This window comes from Serpula lacrymans (assembly GCF_000218685.1).
Source record: "Serpula lacrymans var. lacrymans S7.9 unplaced genomic scaffold SERLAscaffold_1, whole genome shotgun sequence".
In the NCBI taxonomy this organism is placed as follows: domain Eukaryota; kingdom Fungi; phylum Basidiomycota; class Agaricomycetes; order Boletales; family Serpulaceae; genus Serpula; species Serpula lacrymans.
Window position 1 is genome coordinate 2,059,876 of NW_006763290.1, and position 18,148 is coordinate 2,078,023.

The following is an 18,148-nucleotide window of genomic DNA, read 5'->3' on the forward strand; positions in this document are numbered from 1 at the left end:
CTCAGCCAACCAAGTAAATAGTTTAAAAAAACCCAGTAAACTCAATTCATATCTAAATATTTGCACCAATATGTAGGTGTAAGCAGGCAGGCAAGGAAGAGAATGATTCAAAAGATGATAAGCGGAGAGCTGCCCACATCCACAGTTGGATGTGTGCAGTCGCAAAGTTCCATGCAGTGTGAGAAAGGGGACAACAGCTGATCTCTTTTCTCACACTGCATGGAATCAACAGGTTGCTATTGCGAAAAGCTGATAATCACTATGAGAAAAATAGTAAGTCTCTGTTCATTCCACCTCAGTATCAGCACTCACCACATATGATTGCAATAATGAATACCCAATGAGCCATGATCTAATCTTATCTTTGCTGGAACAACAATATTGGACCATGCAAGAATGGACAGTCTGACCGTCTATTCTTGCACGGCTCATCTAATCTTATCTTTGCTGGTACAATACTGGACCGTGTGAGAATGGACAGTCTGACTGTCCATTCTTGCATGGTCCAGCAGATTGCTGATTTGACGTTATCAGCATTGCAACACCTTATCACATCGTTGTGTAACCAAGGTCAGGCTGCCATACATTTTCCCACGTCTTTGTAGTATACCAAAGATGTACAGATTTACTATTTTGGCACTACAGGTCAAGATCCTCGCTCGGATACTGGGTCAGCAACCACTGCCAACAGAGCTGATGGATTTTCATGCCCAACTGGTGGGTATCCTAAGCACGCTCACTCCTGCTGACCTCTCTGCACTGCTAGACAAAGTGGCTCCATCCTCAATGGTTCCATTGTCACTCTCTGACAGCCCACCTTCTGTCACCATGCATCAAGGCCTAACAACATCATCACCAGCCCGATTTGGTGAAGAGGTATGTTGGCTCTCCCCTCCTAATGCCAATGTTACTAACTATTTTTTCTCCACAGCAAACCCAAGCTGACGAGTCCCAATTGCAGACCAATCAATCTCTGCAACAATCTCTGGCGGTGATACGCTCACAAAGACGCCAACCACGCCAACACCCATATGCTGCTACAGCTCCTGCTCCTACTCTTGCACGTTGATCTTGTTGATCTCCATCTCCTGCATGTTGACAACCTGCTCCTGCCCCTGCTCCAGCTTTTGCACGTTGATGGCCTTGTCCAAGGGGTAGAGTTGCTGTCCAGCAATCTCTGTGACAAGCAGTCAATGACCCTACTATTAGGATCAACTCGGCTGTCGACACTTTCATAACACAACTTGTGGCTGCACATGAAGACTCCTCAATGTTCAACTCAGGAGAGTGGGCGCACTCTGTCAACTCCCTGTTGACCTCTGTTACGTCCACCAATGACTACTTGGACGAGTCTTTGGCTTCTGTTGTGGTGCGCTGTTGGCGCATGACCAGTAAAGACATAGGTGTCAACTTTTTGCTGATGATCAGCTACATCCAGCTCGTTGCCAAGTCTCAAAGGTAAGTGAAAATTGTTACAAATAATTATCATTTCTTTCTGATGTTTATGCTTGTATGCTAGTCTTTGCTCTCAGCAAGGTATCTCCCTGGCAAACCTTTGGAGGGATCTCACTCAGCCTAAGCCATCTAAGAAACAGTTTGAGCAATGGTATGCTATGGGCTGCAAGTTTGCAGCCATAGTAGCCGGTGGTAAGATTACCTTTGTTGGCATTAAACCATACTTACAAATCTATGTAGGATCTATCTATGCCCTTGTTTTGGTTGCAGGCTTGAACTTACGGGTTCAACTTGGTGAAATGGATGGAACAACACCATGGGAGATAGCCAATATCTTTAGGTGGCCAGTTGAATGTAAGTGTACTACTTCTTACTGTGTGTATGCTAACTAAACAATGTTATGCAGCTACTGTGAGTGGACAGCTGGTAATTAGTAGAATCATCCCAACTCTTTCTAGCTGCCGCCAAAACTTGCCACTGAACATGAACTGCATGTTCACACCTGGCGTGCTCAGTTATTATGGCCTTCCTGCCAATATTGATTGCACAAATTTTGAGGCTTCTGATCAGTTTTTTAAGGCTATCTGATTCAAGTACATTACAATCATTTGATTCTAACAGTTTCTGATTTTTTTTGGTTTTTTGTAGTACTTTCCAACTCTTGGATCGTCATCTAGATTGTTGGGGAGTCTGTATGCACACTATAGGCATAGCTCATGTACCTATACATTGTCATGGTCAGGCTATCTTAGATGTAGGTACAACATCTTCAGTACGCTTCCTGACTCCCTTATCCGATCTTGATGACGTCCTGCCTTGTTCTCAACCACAATCACCATCATTACCACCAGTTGTCCTCCCTGAAATGTATGTGGTTAGCACGACATTCCAGAATATGGCTGAAGGCAATCGCCAATACTCTGCACCGTGAGATGCTGGCAATAACTACAAGTGGACCAAATCAGAAAGAGAAAGGGCAAGTAGAGCCATCAAGGTCACAGATGTGGAGGACCTGACAGCCAAGGTATGTCATTATCATGTATGTAGTGTACGCAATATCAATGCTAAATACTTGTTCTTAGATACAGAAACATTATAATGGGGGTTCGTACAAACCCCTCAGCATACTTGTATATACCATCCTCAATAGTTCCCTCCATCCCTCTTCTCTTGAAAAACAGCGATGATTTGCTCATGTTATTTTTAAACAGCTCTATGCCAGAATCAATTCACATCACTCTCCTGCCTAACTTCCAGCCCTGCCTAGGCTCCACCACATCTCTACATCATGTAGACTCAGCTGTTGAAGGTGAAGGCTTCACATTTGAAGCTCTACATTTCTCTTGGTACAACCGCCATTGTACAAAAGTGAGTTCTTTTTTTTTTCCATTTACAAACTATGCTGAATCAATGAAGGGAAATAATGCACCCAATAATATTCCCCCTTTGATGATGAAGAGAAAGTATGCCTTGAGAACAAATCATATGAGCTTATCCCCTATACGTCCAAGGAGATTCAAGACCACACTGACATTTACCAAAGACTTAAAACAGTATTTGCTGATCTCTTTGAATGGATAAATGAAATGGTGAGTGATATTGTTTCTGCTTAATTTACAGGATAATCTGCTGATACCATTGATGTAGCTTGCTATTTATCTACCTGCTGAATATTCGGTACTCAGACAACATGCTGAGTTACTCCCTGGTAACAATGCCTCTGCTGTCTGCCCATTCTTAGGTTTTATGGTCAATATCAATGTTTCAACCAAGGCTCACAGGAATGCCAAGGACAAACTCTTTTGTCTAGTCATACCACTGGGTCAGCATGAAGGGGGAGAGCTTTGCCTCGTTGAGCCTGGCCTGGTGTTGCAGATGAGAGAGGGAGATATTGTGCTCTTTTGCTGATGTGATATAACTCATTTTAACTTGCATTCCAGAGGGCAGAGGGGCTCAATTGTCTTGCAAACTGATAAGGAGATGGATAATTGGAGGAATGGGCAAAATGTATAGGCTGGTCATTCTTCTTTAGTACACTTCCCAGATATTCGTCAGGAAGCAGCTCACATGGTGGAGGCTGAGGATGATGAGGAAGAAGAAGACTTGGATAGGCCTGATGTTGATAGTGAAGATGAAGCTCTTCATAAGAGGGCCAGGAATAGCATGGAAGAGGAATTAGAAGATGAAGATGAAGATGCTCTGATGCAGACCTTTAAACGCTTGACAGGCAAGTAACTCAACATTAGCTATAAGCTTTACTAATGCAGCATCATCAGAAGAAAGCTCACAGAAAGTTACTCCCTCACCTTCATTGACCCAGGAGCTGGACAATCCTTGCTACGAACAAATAGTGTTATCATTGCATACTAATGTGAGTTTTACCTTTTTTTTTTCTAGTTCACTGATCCACATATACCGATACAGATTACTGCATCACCGGCTGAAAGTGTCCGGTTGGTTAACGATAAGCGTAAAAGGAATAGCAATAGTTCTCCTTCATTAACACCTTCCAGAGATTCCAAGGTAAGTGTGCAATATGTTTAAAAATTATAAGGCTTATATTCTACACAGGCCGTTATCACTAGCTTTAGCTCTACCAGCTCCAGGCTGGCTAAAGCAGGACATTCTCAAATGCATGTCATTCTTTCTACTGTGAAAGGCTTCCCAGGTACTAATGAACGAGATAAACTTGTTTGGAATGCGATCATCAAAGTTGCAAGTTCTTCTTCACTATTCAAGACTACCGTAGTAGATTTGGACAATGCAAGGAACAAGCAGAAAAAAAGTAGAATCATTGATTATGTGAGTGAGAACAATGCTTCTAATATTACTAATATCAAAATTTTAAACAGGTGTGGACGGCTGCAGCTCAGCTTAGAGGTGAAGTCAAACAAAAGGCTAGGATACTCATTCTCTCAGAATACGCCCTCAAAGACAAGCTGCCAAAGGAAGTACGTACTATAGTGGAGTGGTTGTTGAGTAATGGAAAAGGTGTCTTTATATTTGGTGGTTTGGATATTTCTGTAAGTGTTCATATATACTCTTCTTAAACATTTTATGACTATGTATTTCAGACTTATTCATATGATAAGCAAAAACCTTTTGGATATTGCATCATCAAGCTACTAGTTCAGGTTCAGTGGTTCCATAAAAAGGGGGAGGGCGTCCTCTATCCAAGTGATTTCAAAGACTCACCTTTGCCATTAATTGCCTTGGCTGTTACAGCTGTGAGTTTGTAATGTAATATACATGATTTTTCCTCAATCTATATTTCACAGGTTGAAAACTGTCTTCATGAACTTGCAAAAGGTGTTTGCACCACCTTGAATTTCTCTGAACAGGTCTACAGGCCCAGGTGAATTCAATATCCACTCTACGTCAACCTTTACTCACAAGTGTTTATCAGATATTTATATTATCTGTCCAGGTTAGAAGAGCTACAAAGGAAGGCTCCTAGGTGGTTTTTGCAGTTTCATAAAAACACTTACAACGATATTCTGTGAGTAGCCTACCAAATTATTTTAGAACAACACTCATAAGCATTACATTACACACAGTCAACAGTGTGACTTACAGTACTTGAATGCACAAGAGGACAACTGGGAGGATGAGGTTGATTATGCAGCGCTTGAAGATTCAGCATCCTTATAATTGTTGATACATGCATGTCATTATAAGGTATCAGAAATATACTATAATAGATTCTCTGCATATGATCTCTGGCTAGGATGCTATAATAATAGTGAATGAAACTGAGAGAGTATGGAAACTATAATAATAGTGAACAAAACTGAGAGAATTTGAAAACTATGATAAGCTTGTGGAACATATATAATATGACCATTCTGAAATAACCATTGATGGTTGTTATATCTATTATATTCTATAAGAGCAGCTATAGTAGAGATGGATTGTATATATCACTTTTGTGATACTATAGCTGGTATACCAAACATCTCAAAATAGCCCTGCTATATAGAGCTATATAATAGGGACTTGTCTAGGCGTACTATAGCTACTATGTTACAGCACTATAGACAACAATGTCATTCATAGATTCTCTTGCCGCCGTTTTAACGCTGCCCTCCTTTCTTTAATCTTGGCCAAAGCACTATCTTCTCGATGGCAAATGTTGTGCAGAGGAGTGATTCGGGAATATCTGGCTGTAAACTGAGTGTATCAGTGACCAATGCATGATAGCAAAAGACTAGCATACCAATTCCACCACACCAGTAAATTATTCACTTCCTCTCGTTCTTCTGGGTCATCCAGCAGGTTCAACACTGTGGTGTAAAATCTCTCCAAATTGGTAACAGTATCTGTTCGAGAAAATATCGGGGATGAGCGAAGCGAACCTGGTGTTGGGGGCTACTTAATAATGTGTGTTCTATGACATAGGACAATAAACCATACCTGAGTTGAGACATACACAATCAATGCGGATATAACTCTTGTCATACCGTGAATGTGTGCGTTTCCGGACCGTGTAGCTTTCAGTTCTTGCACCTCTAACAATTATTTAATTCCCTAGATTCAGAGAGGCGCATCCAGCGCCAGGTCAGATGACACGAAAAGTCTGAAAGGTGTTGTCTTAGACTGGATAACTCCAAGAGGTGAATTGCTTCATCCTTGTCTTTCTTGGAACATTAAGACTGATCATGGCTTCAATTATGAGCGGACGGGCAAATTGCTTTGTCCCGCTGGCTTGAACTGGTCAAATTCCGAGTATGCCCCTTTTCCTGGTGAAGTTTGTGGCCTTTATACTGAATGCAACCCATCAGAATCAAACACAAGTTAAGAAATGGTGAGATGCTAGTCTCAGGAGATCAGTGGCCGGTCTTTCTGTATCATGGTTATATATACAATGCAGAAGATCCTTGGCAAGAATTATTTTGGAGTTTTATACTTGTGTCGGTAATGACCCCCAACTCCTCTTGCCTTTTATATGGTTTTTTCATCGTTTATACATTTTATTGACAGGCTTACAAGCATATATTCACCTCTCCAAGCTCTGTTGAACAAGGAATCCAAGTTTGGAGGATAAAAGCAACAATAACCATTTCCGCAATAGCTACCATCTCATCTGCATCACCCTCTAATAAGCAATCCTCCAAGCCAGGAATCATACGAAGAAGAGATCAAAATACATGGAATTCCTGTTGCTCTCTAGTAAAGAACATGTGAATGATCCATGTTTTCCAATGAGGGGAAGAAACCACCAACTCAAATTTAAGGTCTTTTTCGTTTTGGTGAGTGAGTTCCCTAAGCCAAACAATCCTGTTCATAAGTAATGTTTGCACGTTACAAAGGGCGTGTATTGTTTGTCCGAAGTGCTGTCCATGGTGAACTAACGGGTTTGCATGACAACTGCAAAGGGTGTTTGTCATGTTGATAAATTGGCTTTAATGGCTGAATTCCAGTGATGTGAGAACCTACAGTTTCTTCCCAGGACCAAGAATTAGAGCACTTTCTCGCAGGCATTTCCCAGTGGTTGTAGAGCCTATTTGTGGAGTTTTAGTTGTGTTATGAAGCTCAGAAAAATCACCGTTTTTGCCTGGTGACATGGCAGTAACTTGAAGTGGATACATAGATGTGTGTAGTAGTAGTAAGGAACAAAATGTAGGATATATAGCTTCAATTTCAGAGTTGGATCTGAGAAAATAGTTATAAGCAATGCCAAGGGCATCATACTAATACCTAGAAAAACATAAAAGGGTTAATTTCATAGTGTGCTCAATATGGCTTGGATTGAATATTTCATGAAGCATATGTTAGTGGATTGTTACGGACTCGGAGGTTATATTCAATTCAGGCCAAGTCATGATGCAGTGCCTGACAATGGAGGACTTCAAGTTAAACATGGAGCTTCAAACAGCTGTAAAAACCGCAAATTACTTGTATGGTAGCTAGTGCTAGCAGCAGAGCGAACCTACTGAATTTTTGCCCCAGTTGACATGGACAGATCAATACTAAATAGGTCTTCCGGAGTGGTACATTTGGAGTAATAATGTGCTGAGGTTCAATCCCTTTGATAGTGGTGTCGGTGCTTGTACGGAGTTGGGGTGGTTTGACATTGTGAGAATATGTGACTGTAATAGTTCTAGCGTAGACTTATAACAATAAAAGATATAAAGTAGGAAAAGGCTTTACCTCATAAGACTATACAGGGGGGGGCGCTGAAATTGGCAGGAAACAAAGAAATAGGGCAAATTTTGGATTTCCTAGTATTTGCAGACTTATGTGACAGCCTTCCAATTTTGTCAGGGAGATATCTAATACGTTGGAGCAATGGAGCGATCAAATTTAACAGGAATGGAAATGCCGTTAAACAGTACTACGGGTCCTGTTTGCCTTTCGGGGGCAAGCCTGATAATAAACTGTGACATATACATATAATGGTATAAAGCTCACAAGCATTGAAATACAACTGACCAGTAGAAGTGGAACAACACTCACTATTGGAAAGATTCGAATCCTAATAGCTTCGCTCTACTTCTTCCACTCCTGCCCCATCACCATCTGTTTAACTGTCAAGCGCACCATGCCTACCATGCCTACCAATGCACCTAGAGCTCGTTCTAACACCAGAAGGCCTCGCAGTGTGGCGGCAACTAGTTCCGTGAATGTCGTGCCTAGTACCTATACTAGCAGTGAGTAGTCCGTGTATTGCTTACCAGGATTTGGATAAATGCTGGATAGAACGGTCCTGGGATCATGATAATGAATCGGGAGACGGGATTGGGCCATCTAAGACATCTAGAAGGCCTGAGCCGAGTGACAGGAAGAAAAGAAAGCATTCACACCCTCTAGCTGAAAAGAAAAATCACGATGAGTACTTCAACACAAGCTCAATGGTTGTAAATCAAATCTCATCTAATATTTCTAACAGCTCGTGAATGTATGGACCTCCCTGTCATTCCCACTCAGAGACCTCCCACAGCTCCACCCACTGAGCTCGACCTTCTACTGTAGCTGGACTTGTGGACAAGACCCGGTATTAGTGTGACTGAGTTTAAGAAGTTGTTATTAAGAACAAAGCTTGAAGGAAGTGTCTAGCCACTTGCTGAGAGCAATCAGGGACTGGAACTAGAGTCTAATGTGAGTAACTATATTATTAGAGAGTATGACAGGTATACAGTACCTAGAGTCCAATGTGAGTAACTAGAGAATAGGAAGCATTGGACTCTGCAGTACTGTCCGAAGTTTTGTAAACAAAGGTAAACAAAGCAGCCATAAAGGCAAAATAATAGAGAACACAATCAATAGTGAATGATAGAAGAATAGATAGAGAAAGGAATGAAAATATATAGGTAGCACAAAGGTGCAGAATCACCAAAACTAACAGTTGTTTGCGAGCTGTACATGTGGACTTGTTATGACACGAAAGGTTTTTCCATCACACAAATGCGCCAAAACAGTCACAGTGAGGGATAAGGAGAACATCTTCATTGATTTAACAGATTTAGCGGATAGTAGTACCGGGTTAGAAACTGTGTAAGGGGAATAAAAGCAATGCCAAAGTGTCATAGCTATTGTGTTAATAGTGTAACATTATCAATACGCTGAAACACTTGAATTACAAATAATGTTCTTACCTGTGAGAGGATAATAGCCTAAACCTCAGGCTCGAACACCAAGTCCATCCCGGGCTAGTATACATATACTAGTAACACCTATGATTAATATTTCTGTAAATGATGAACATGTCAGATGATCCTACTACAATGTATTGAGAGAAAAAGAATGAAAAAAGAGATACTAGGTATATGATTTTCTACCAATAAAAGTCCCTGTTCTTGAGCTGTAATGCATACAACCCGTACATATCATCCAACGCCAGCACTAAGTTGACATTGTCTTCAGCACCTTCAATGTTGTCAAGTTCTTTGCTAGTGTCTGACCCAGTGTTTGAAGTATTGCTTTCATTGTCTCATATTTCCTTGTCTTTGTATTGACTAGGGATCTATGCAAGTGTGAGCGCGGCAGAATGATTACTAACAAAAGTGAGCTCACCTCCAAGCGAACACTGCCAGCAGTTGAGTCCAGATCATCATCAGAGTTATTGCCAAAAGAGCGACCTCTTTCAAGCTTCAAACAATTAGTAGTGCCATAGCAATAAGTATGGCCAACGCCCATCCCCCAATAATAACGCATAACCATATCATGGTTGACAAACCTATAAAATTATTTTATTAGTAGATTGAAAGCTTCTCCTATCTAAATACCATACCAGTTCACATAATAACAATGCCAATTGGTAGAATCTGGAATACAGCTTGACAGACCTATACCATTTTCGTTGTGAATTTTGCCATCAGCGAACAATGGAATAATATGGCAGCTTCGTCAAACATCGTTTGGGTCCACAAAGCCGAAGGCTTCTTCATGGTGAATGGGGAGAAACAAGATGCAATCTAATGTGTGAGGACCCCAACTGGCTGCATCGGTATCAACTATTCTATACCATCTCACCCACAACACCTCTATCCATCAAGTGTTATAATCCACCATGTTTGATCCAACGTAGACCACATTGGCATGAAAAATACCAAGAACTTGTGCGTACCAGTAATGGTGTTGTTGACCTCCAGAGGTATAGTCATCAGGGGGAGTAGAGAGTACCATTATATTTCAGTGAGCAGTACCAGGATTCATAACATCTTGAGTTCATTGCACATTGTACGTGGTATAGTTGATGCGTAAGATCTTGTGTCTATATAGGCAATTGTTTTTGATGAGAACACATGAGCTTTTGTCTATGTCTGGGTTGTTTTCTTGAGCAAGCTCTCTACTGGTATTGATGTGTGCTGATATTTATATTCGAAGTTTTTCCTTGACGCGAGGGAGTAGATGCTGTTTAAGTTTTAGTACAACACTCTGAAAGGTTGTTCATTTCAAAATGAGGCAGGTATTATTGTTGGGATAGAATTTACCTTTATGGCGGGGTCACCTGAAAATCTTTCAAGGAATACAGGAATGTTGCAGGGATCATTCTGATTTTGACTGATATGGTGGTGTGTCTCTAGGATGTGTGCATCCGAATCCTCTCATGTTCGGTGCTTGCCTCTGCCTAACCGCTCTCAGATACGTCAAATACAATGTTCACGCTGCTCTATTTGCGTGATCTGTGGGACATACTTCTTCCTGCTTGTGCGATGATACCAAGTCTTGGGCGTGCAATGTTTGAGCTCTCCCTGGTCTGAGTCAGTACTAAATTTGATTGAGGATGAAAATGTGTACTAGTTTTGTTGTGTTCAAATCTGTTGTGCCATATCTTCTAATACACTCAACATAATCACCAAGAGCATGTATTTTGTAAGTATTCAGCAAAAATTTCCTCAATCGTCATCCTGTGTTGCTTTTGTGATGTGAGGAGACACTGGCTTTCAGTGCAGTGAATTTGAATATGGTACTTACAAATTTGACACAGCTTTGTGTTTGTCGCCTTCTGGGGCCTAATAATTTGTGATCAGCTCAACACTGGGTCAGATCAAACACAGTAAATACCTCTGTGTTGATCCAGCTAGGAGCACTTTGTGCTGCACGACGTATGCGAGCATCTGCTTCACATTTGAGCTCTCGTGTTTCAAATGCACTACACGTCTTCTCTTTGAAATTATGTAGAGCTTTCCTTAAAGAAAAAAGAAGGCCATCAAGAATATCTAAAGTTGCATCTGTATGCAAACGAAGTTTTGCGAGGGCATGCCAATTGTGAGGATAAACAACAGCTGCAAGACACATTTATCATGGGGTTTGGGAAGTAAGCCAGCAAATGCAGGAATAGCACACTGTTTGTATCATATAGTATGAGAGACTTTCTGTGCAGAGTCACAAAACCAAATACCTGTAGGAGATCCTCGAAATTATGAGCAGTCATCTACCTCATTTCTGAGCTACTGCTCGGAAAACGTCTGATTGTACTACTACAAAATGTCGGTGTCTGCCTGTATCTTTTTGGATATTATATGTTAATCCACTGTGGTAAAAAGAAGGCTCAATACCTATAATCTAAAACAGTCACTAAGTCTTGGCCACAGGCATCTAGGATTCGAATGAGGTGAGTAAATAAACTTTTCCGGACACCAAGTTTTATTTTGTACATAAGGTCGACAACAAATATATTGTACATCTTGAAGCCAAGCGGAGTTAGCTTCTCCAAGAAAGCATTCTGCAGGCCAAAATTAGGATATTAGACTGATAACAATGACATTACTTACCGCAGTTGGCACCAATGACTCTCCCTTCAAGAGATTCTCTACAGCAGCACTATTTACCATAAAATCCTTCTTGTAAATTTGTCAACGAGCGCTAGATACTTTGTTTTAATGCTGGGCATTGTCTTTACAAGCAAAAGTCATCCTTTGCGCCTTATCACAAAGTGTTCTAACCTTGTGTGCACAAAACAGTGGTAGCAAGCATCAAGGACAAGGGCAACTTCCGAGGTTTTGGATGCTGGTGAGTAGAATTCTAGATAGAGTATAATCAGTATGGTAATCAACATAAAAATAATCAGAGAGATGTTAGACCCAACTCACTTTTCAGGATAGTCGGCGTAATATGTAAAAATTCTGGGATAAAATCTACGCTGTACTCCATTGCAACAAGTTAGAACAATGCCGTGCTTATAAGCCTGGAGAAATTCTTCATCCAACAGTGTCTTCCACTGTGCGTGGAAAAATTCACGATAACAATGAGCACCAAATGCGGAGGAGTGTACCTCATTGTTGACAGATTCAGAAATGAATTCCTTGAAAGAACCAGATAGCGGAAAATGGTGAGACATCAATAATGAACTTTGAAGCAAAATTAAGTCTCTTACAGTCTGGAAATACGCAATGTGATAACAGAGATGACAGGACGGCTTACACCGCCTATATGACTCATTTCCAAACCACAGGTACAAAGGCCAGAGCTTGGCTTCTCCGAAGGATGTAAGTTGTGTAGCATCCGACCAGAACTGAAGCGCAACAATAATACATTCTAGATCACTTCCAGGCTCCCTCGGCAATTCTTGGAGTTCACGGTGAGCATCAAGGTAAAAAGACAATGTATAAAGCTCGCCATAGGTCCGGATAGGACTGTTGTCATTGCCCGGCTGCCAAAAAAGTTGATAGGGCTCATAATAAAAATATGCGTTGTTGTGGACATTAGATAACTTTTCTCAAATGATGGAGACCAGATTTTGGTGATAGAAATCAGCATGCACAAACTGCTTTGAACCAGGGTTGCTTGTTTTCTTGTGGAACGGAACAGATATTCTGACGGTTGTTTTGGTCCATCCAGCATCATCATCAAGCCATTCCTCTACATCATCACCAGCCAGACGTCGATCAACAAGATTCCAGTTGACTTCACAAATCTTCTCTGAACAAAAGTTAGGGTCGCCTACTATGTCTAAAAGCTCTTTAAACGATTCCTTCAACTTTTGCGCTCCATCCCAATACCACTCTCCAAGACGGAATGCGTTATAGTTTGGATAAGGCATAAAAAAGTCTGAGTTGGAAGATTGAGTAGGTGTGTCATTACTGAGGCAATGCAAAGTGTCATTGGAGTCTGGAGAATTGTCTGGTGTTGGATCCTCTTTGGGGTTGTGGGTGGGAAACTTGTTGCCGTGATATTGTCGGAATAGGCCAAAAATGTTATGTGACGTGCGTAAAAGGAAGCGGAGACATTTTACTATGAAATAGGCTGGTCTATCCTCGGGAGAGACTTGGGCATGAGAAGACAAACTTAAAGCGGGTGCATGAGGACTCTCAAGACCATATGTTGCATCAATTGTAGAAGGTGGGACTGCTGGTAATGGCTGGGGAAGATCATCTCTGAATCACTTTGGTAGTTGCCGGTTGAGTCTGCGGGTTTGACATTCAGCAATGGAGACAGTAGAATCATATACCACTTCAGGCATTCTGAGTTGCTCTTCTACATCTGGGTCATCATTGCAAGATGTTTCAGCTGGCGCAGTAGACTGAGTCACCATTTAGCATTGCACACATAGTATGTGATAATAAAATAAGTGGCTACCAACCTGAGAACAGCTGGCTCCAGTTTGCTGTTGCTTCCTCCGTATCCATAACTCTTTGGCTTTCTCCAATGCATCACCCAGACATTTTCTTGTCTTTGGACAATTACGTTTGTGATTGCTAAGAGCGTTGGGTTGAGAGAACAACCTGCCACATGAGCAAGACAGGGATGATGATCCACCAATGTTTGGGATCATGTCTGAATTGATTCCAGTGGGTATTAGGGTATATACAGCCTGAGCCTGACTCGGAGTGAGTGGTTGCAAGTCATATGTACGAGTCATGGCCGGCGGTGCCTACTGCCCTCAGGCTAAGGCCCAAGTACCAGCTCCCCCCGGGCCAACAACTCAGAGTCACATTGGAGCCATGATGGCAATTGTGACTAATGATCATCATGATAACACAATAGATAATGTTAAGATACCACAATACACTAAAAGCAGACCGTATAGCAACCATAATTTCCCAAGGACACTTGTTGAACCTAACCTTCCTATGTGAACCTTGATTTCCAGTGGTGATTTTCCAGTGTTTACAGTATAGATATTGTAGTGGCATGAGGCGCCAATCCCCGACTCCGGTTTTGATTACCAAGTAAAAACAGGGTGTTTCAATTCAGCAGCAGTAGTTACATCATTTCTAGCAAGTAATGATCCCAAGATAATTAAAGTGGTTACAAAAGCATCAAGAAATGGAAAGAACCCAAGGGCGACCTTATTCTACCATGTAAAAAGAATATTTGTTGGACAAACAGAAACAATATTTGTCAAATGGGATGGTGAAGGGGATTTGGAAAGAGCACATAATTGAGGAACAGACTGCGATGATAGCAAAGCACGTTGGGACAAGAGCCAAAATGGCCGCCACTTTGATAAGAAGGATATCTCCAAAGGACTATAATGTTATAGATAGATAAGATTCAATTGGTCTATATACAGTATTTACGTGACCTTGGTGGTATTTGCAGAGCAATAGACAAAGAGGCTGATTTTTGCGTCCAACAGAACCCTCCTCAACTAATGTTTGAGTCAGGGAACAAATGCAAAAGGGCAAGTATTACATATTTATATTCAAGACAGCATCAACATGATATCTGTAGTAGTACATTTGTAGCTGATAAGGGCAGAGAATATATGGGTAGCATGGAAAAAACGACGGTACTACTGTGAGATAAATTGAAAAACTTAAGAACTCAGGACCAACTGTTTTAGCACCGCACCAATGTCTAGTGGGAAGTGGGTGTTGTCTTGCCAGACCTGCTGATGGGTTTATACTGACAAATGGCGCTCATCTCTGTGTTGTCACCAACTTGGGATTGAACAGGACTTGGACTCGACCCTGTGCCAGTGAGAATGTGGTGGCGCTCATAATTTGGTGTCACACTACTGCCACTAGCCTTGGCCTGTGTCTCCACACCGTAACCAACTGCTGCTAACAAGTGGCTTGCAACTCCAGAAGAATCACCTGTACGGGGGCGGTGACTCAGTTGACCTGAACTGGTGGAGAGGGACAAACTGGTGTGTCCAGCTCCATCACCACGGCATCTAGTACTACCATGTACATGACTCGGGTCTCCGGATACACCAGTGGGAGCAGGATTGAGCTGCATGGAAATGGTGTCCATATCAAATTCTTCAATGGATCAAAAGCCAGGAGGGTAGTTGTTGTTGGAGCTGAACAAAGATCACACAGGTGCTGTAGGAACGTTGGCAAGACTAGTTCTGAAGTCAATCCTGAGTAAGTTTAGCAATAGCATATTCTTCTCACCAGTAGCACGGTCAAAAGAATCTCAAGTTGCCTTCATAAAAATAATTTGTATTGCTGGTCAGTGACCTACTGCAGCGAATTCAAAAACAAAACAACTCACTGTTTACCACGCCAACATTTGTGTTGAGCTTCATCACAAACATTTCTATTGCATGCATTTTATTCATTGTGGTGAGTTCATTGGTAATACTCCTCAACTGGAGGTGATGGACTCCATTGATGGAATCTTTGATTTTGTTCAGTGTTGCCTTCATACTACAAAATTATATTGTCATGCTCTGACATTCTTGTCTAAGCTGGTGACATTGTCCCTGACAAGACGGACCGTCTCCTTTGTAGTTGCAATCTCCTCCCTGTGTGACCAGTTAAGTCAATTACATTCGTCCACCTTACGAGTTAAACCGTGAAGTTGGTTGTTAACCGAACCAAACTGATTTGTAACTGCATTGAATTGAGCATCTAGATATTCCTCGATACCATCAAGCCTGATGACAAAAGTGAGACCCTTATATATCATTAAATAATGGTTGAAACTCTCACTTTAATTTTACATCAGTGTGGTCAAGGTGCACATTTGCAAGCATGTTGGCAACACCATTAACATCGTCATTTTTGTCAGAGGCGACCCCGATTCAGTTGAGGAGTTTGGTGGTGGAGGTTTGTGCAGACATAATGGGTACAATGTGTACAGAATAATTCAATATTTTGGTGGTGGGTAAAAATACAAGGCTCACTGGTTTTGTAGCCTAGTTTGAGGATAATAGACAGCAGCTTGCCATAAAGTCTCGGGTTTAAATGCAAGGGAGTCCAACTTTGTACCAAAGACAGTCGTGAGTAAATATGACCATATTGGAGTGAGGAATATTATTCTCAAGCACTGGCGGAGACTTCAATGCTACATCAAGTTGACGGGGAATATGTGTGGTGATACCTTCGTAGATTCAGACCAGACTGGTGTTATTTCCTGGATTAGTGCTTTTCTTGAATTATATGTACTTTTTGGACTTTTGAGTCTTATATGGGATCAAATCAGTCAAATCTCAATAATGGTGGGGCCTAACTCTAGCCAGTCATGTTTTGTGCTTATACTGGCAACTTCAAGTTGCAATCTCACAAGTTAGAGTAGCAGCCATCCGTGCGTGCTGTTGTAACTGATAAAACGACCAGCTGATTTCATGTAATCATACAAATCCATGGTAGAGTTATAGCAACATCTATTATCAATTTTGTCATTTACTGTAATGATAATCATCCATGGACAGGAAACACAAATTACACAATATATACATCTGTATTTTTTTACCACCTAGCTGGTATCTTTGATTGTTAATGGCTTTACACTGCTACTAGCTTATTTCATACATAATATTTATAATATCTAGGCAACCACTTGAAGGACCATTACCAACGTTTACTAGTACTTATTCTACTTACAAATTATATTATTTATTTAGTAAGAGAAAACATGCATTGGCCAGGGCTTGAACTGGGACTCCAGTATTTATGGTCTGGTTCTTTACAAACTGAACTACCAAGGTGTATTTGAAAACATACAAATTGGCTGTGTGCTCTAAAGGTCTGAATCACTACACATAGGTGTAGGTCTCTTTGTATATTGAGACATCCTACTATTATTACTACCAAGAGAATATTTATGTTTGGAAATTTCCAAGTCATGTCCTAACAAGGAAAACAGCAGGGTTATCAGACAATTATTTACCCTTGTAAAACAATTCTCTTAAGAAAGTATTGTATAACTGCATCAAAAGTCACTTCATGCTCTATTAGCTTTAAAATATGCAAAAACTTATTTTATTGTGTGTTTTGTTATGCTGTACCACTGCATAGTTCCCATTTTGGCTAGATATATATTTCCATCATTTTCCACACTCAAATCTCTCCTGCATTACTTATTATTATCTAATTCACTTCAGTCTATATAGTCTAGTATTTAGTCTGCACCATCTGCTTTCGGTCCGCCAGTCCACATAGTGCACGCCTGTGGGAATTATTATGCAACCTGCAAATTAAATAGTTGGCATTTGTGGTCTTGTCCCATTAAACCCCTAGCACCAGGTGAAATATGATATTTGAAGGGATTGTCCCATATCAAATAGGTCTAGTCCCTAATGGCTATAGGTAGACCATGAAAAGGGGGATCTTAGCCCCAACCTTTTGGTGAGGATGATCAAGTTAAGAGCCCCAATTTTTTGGCTGCCTAAAGTGCTAACACATGATATGGAGGGCTTATGGCCATTGGTTACTTATTCTTATTCTTCTAACCCTCTACCCATTCTCACTCAATACAATAGGCTAGCTACTATTAGTCTTTTTCCTATTTAGGTAGCATAGCCACACTTTAGCGCTATATAAACCCCATGTAGTAAAATACTATTCTCTAATCATCTAATCAGAAGCTACCTTCACATCACTTTAACTTCTCCAATAAGCTGTTAGCAAGCATGAGACTTAGCTATCAGTTAGTTGGCTGGCAGAATGCCTTTAAAACTCAACTCAAGGGAAAGATTGATGACCATGGAAGAGGTTATAACAACAAAGGTTTGATTTACGTACAGAGACTAAAATTGTATGTGACACTAATACATTGACTATCATGTGCCCCTGCTCATTACAGCTAAGCCCCAGCGGCCTATCTAAATTTGGCAGGTAGTCCATCTCAATGATGTTGATTTTCAATCATCCTTCATTAAATCAGTGGTTGCTCATCTTGCCTGGTTAAAATGAGGCTGGGGAGTTTTTGAACTGGAGAAAGTACATCCCTTTGTGTTACCTATGTTCTTTACTGTCTTATTCATTTGGGTACACTTATCTTTTATCCATCATTTTTTCTACAGCTACAGTTACCACACATTGCCTGGGACTCGTTTGTTTCAAATTGGAACTAC

The 18,148-nt window shown here is 41.0% G+C and overlaps 4 protein-coding genes across 4 annotated transcripts; 2 read left to right on the top strand and 2 right to left on the bottom strand.

Annotated features, from left to right (window-relative positions):
* Positions 1-615: 615 nt before the first annotated feature.
* SERLADRAFT_432026 (uncharacterized protein) lies at positions 616-1,069 on the top strand (the record flags this gene model as incomplete). The annotated part of the gene is made up of 2 exons (XM_007312290.1): positions 616-876; positions 932-1,069. 2 exons carry the CDS (start codon positions 616-618, stop codon positions 1,067-1,069), a joined length of 399 nt encoding a protein of 132 aa, XP_007312352.1.
* Positions 1,070-1,270: 201 nt separating this feature from the next.
* Positions 1,271-5,106, top strand: SERLADRAFT_432027 (uncharacterized protein; the record flags this gene model as incomplete). The annotated part of the gene is made up of 20 exons (XM_007312291.1): positions 1,271-1,369; positions 1,439-1,458; positions 1,520-1,647; positions 1,696-1,809; positions 1,862-1,881; positions 2,198-2,322; positions 2,667-2,823; positions 2,872-2,918; positions 2,999-3,044; positions 3,103-3,323; positions 3,396-3,462; positions 3,511-3,686; positions 3,739-3,826; positions 3,880-3,978; positions 4,027-4,257; positions 4,308-4,478; positions 4,530-4,682; positions 4,734-4,810; positions 4,883-4,954; positions 5,013-5,106. The coding sequence occupies 20 exons, from the start codon at positions 1,271-1,273 to the stop codon at positions 5,104-5,106; spliced, it is 2,205 nt and encodes a 734-aa protein (XP_007312353.1).
* Positions 5,107-12,616: 7,510 nt separating this feature from the next.
* On the bottom strand, positions 12,617-13,759 carry SERLADRAFT_432028 (uncharacterized protein; the record flags this gene model as incomplete). Its single annotated transcript, XM_007312292.1, has 3 exons — positions 12,617-13,258; positions 13,349-13,420; positions 13,481-13,759. The coding sequence occupies 3 exons, from the start codon at positions 13,757-13,759 to the stop codon at positions 12,617-12,619; spliced, it is 993 nt and encodes a 330-aa protein (XP_007312354.1).
* A 1,853-nt stretch (positions 13,760-15,612) lies between these two features.
* Positions 15,613-15,826, bottom strand: SERLADRAFT_432029 (uncharacterized protein; the record flags this gene model as incomplete). Its single annotated transcript, XM_007312293.1, has 2 exons — positions 15,613-15,727; positions 15,783-15,826. 2 exons carry the CDS (start codon positions 15,824-15,826, stop codon positions 15,613-15,615), a joined length of 159 nt encoding a protein of 52 aa, XP_007312355.1.
* Positions 15,827-18,148: the final 2,322 nt, after the last annotated feature.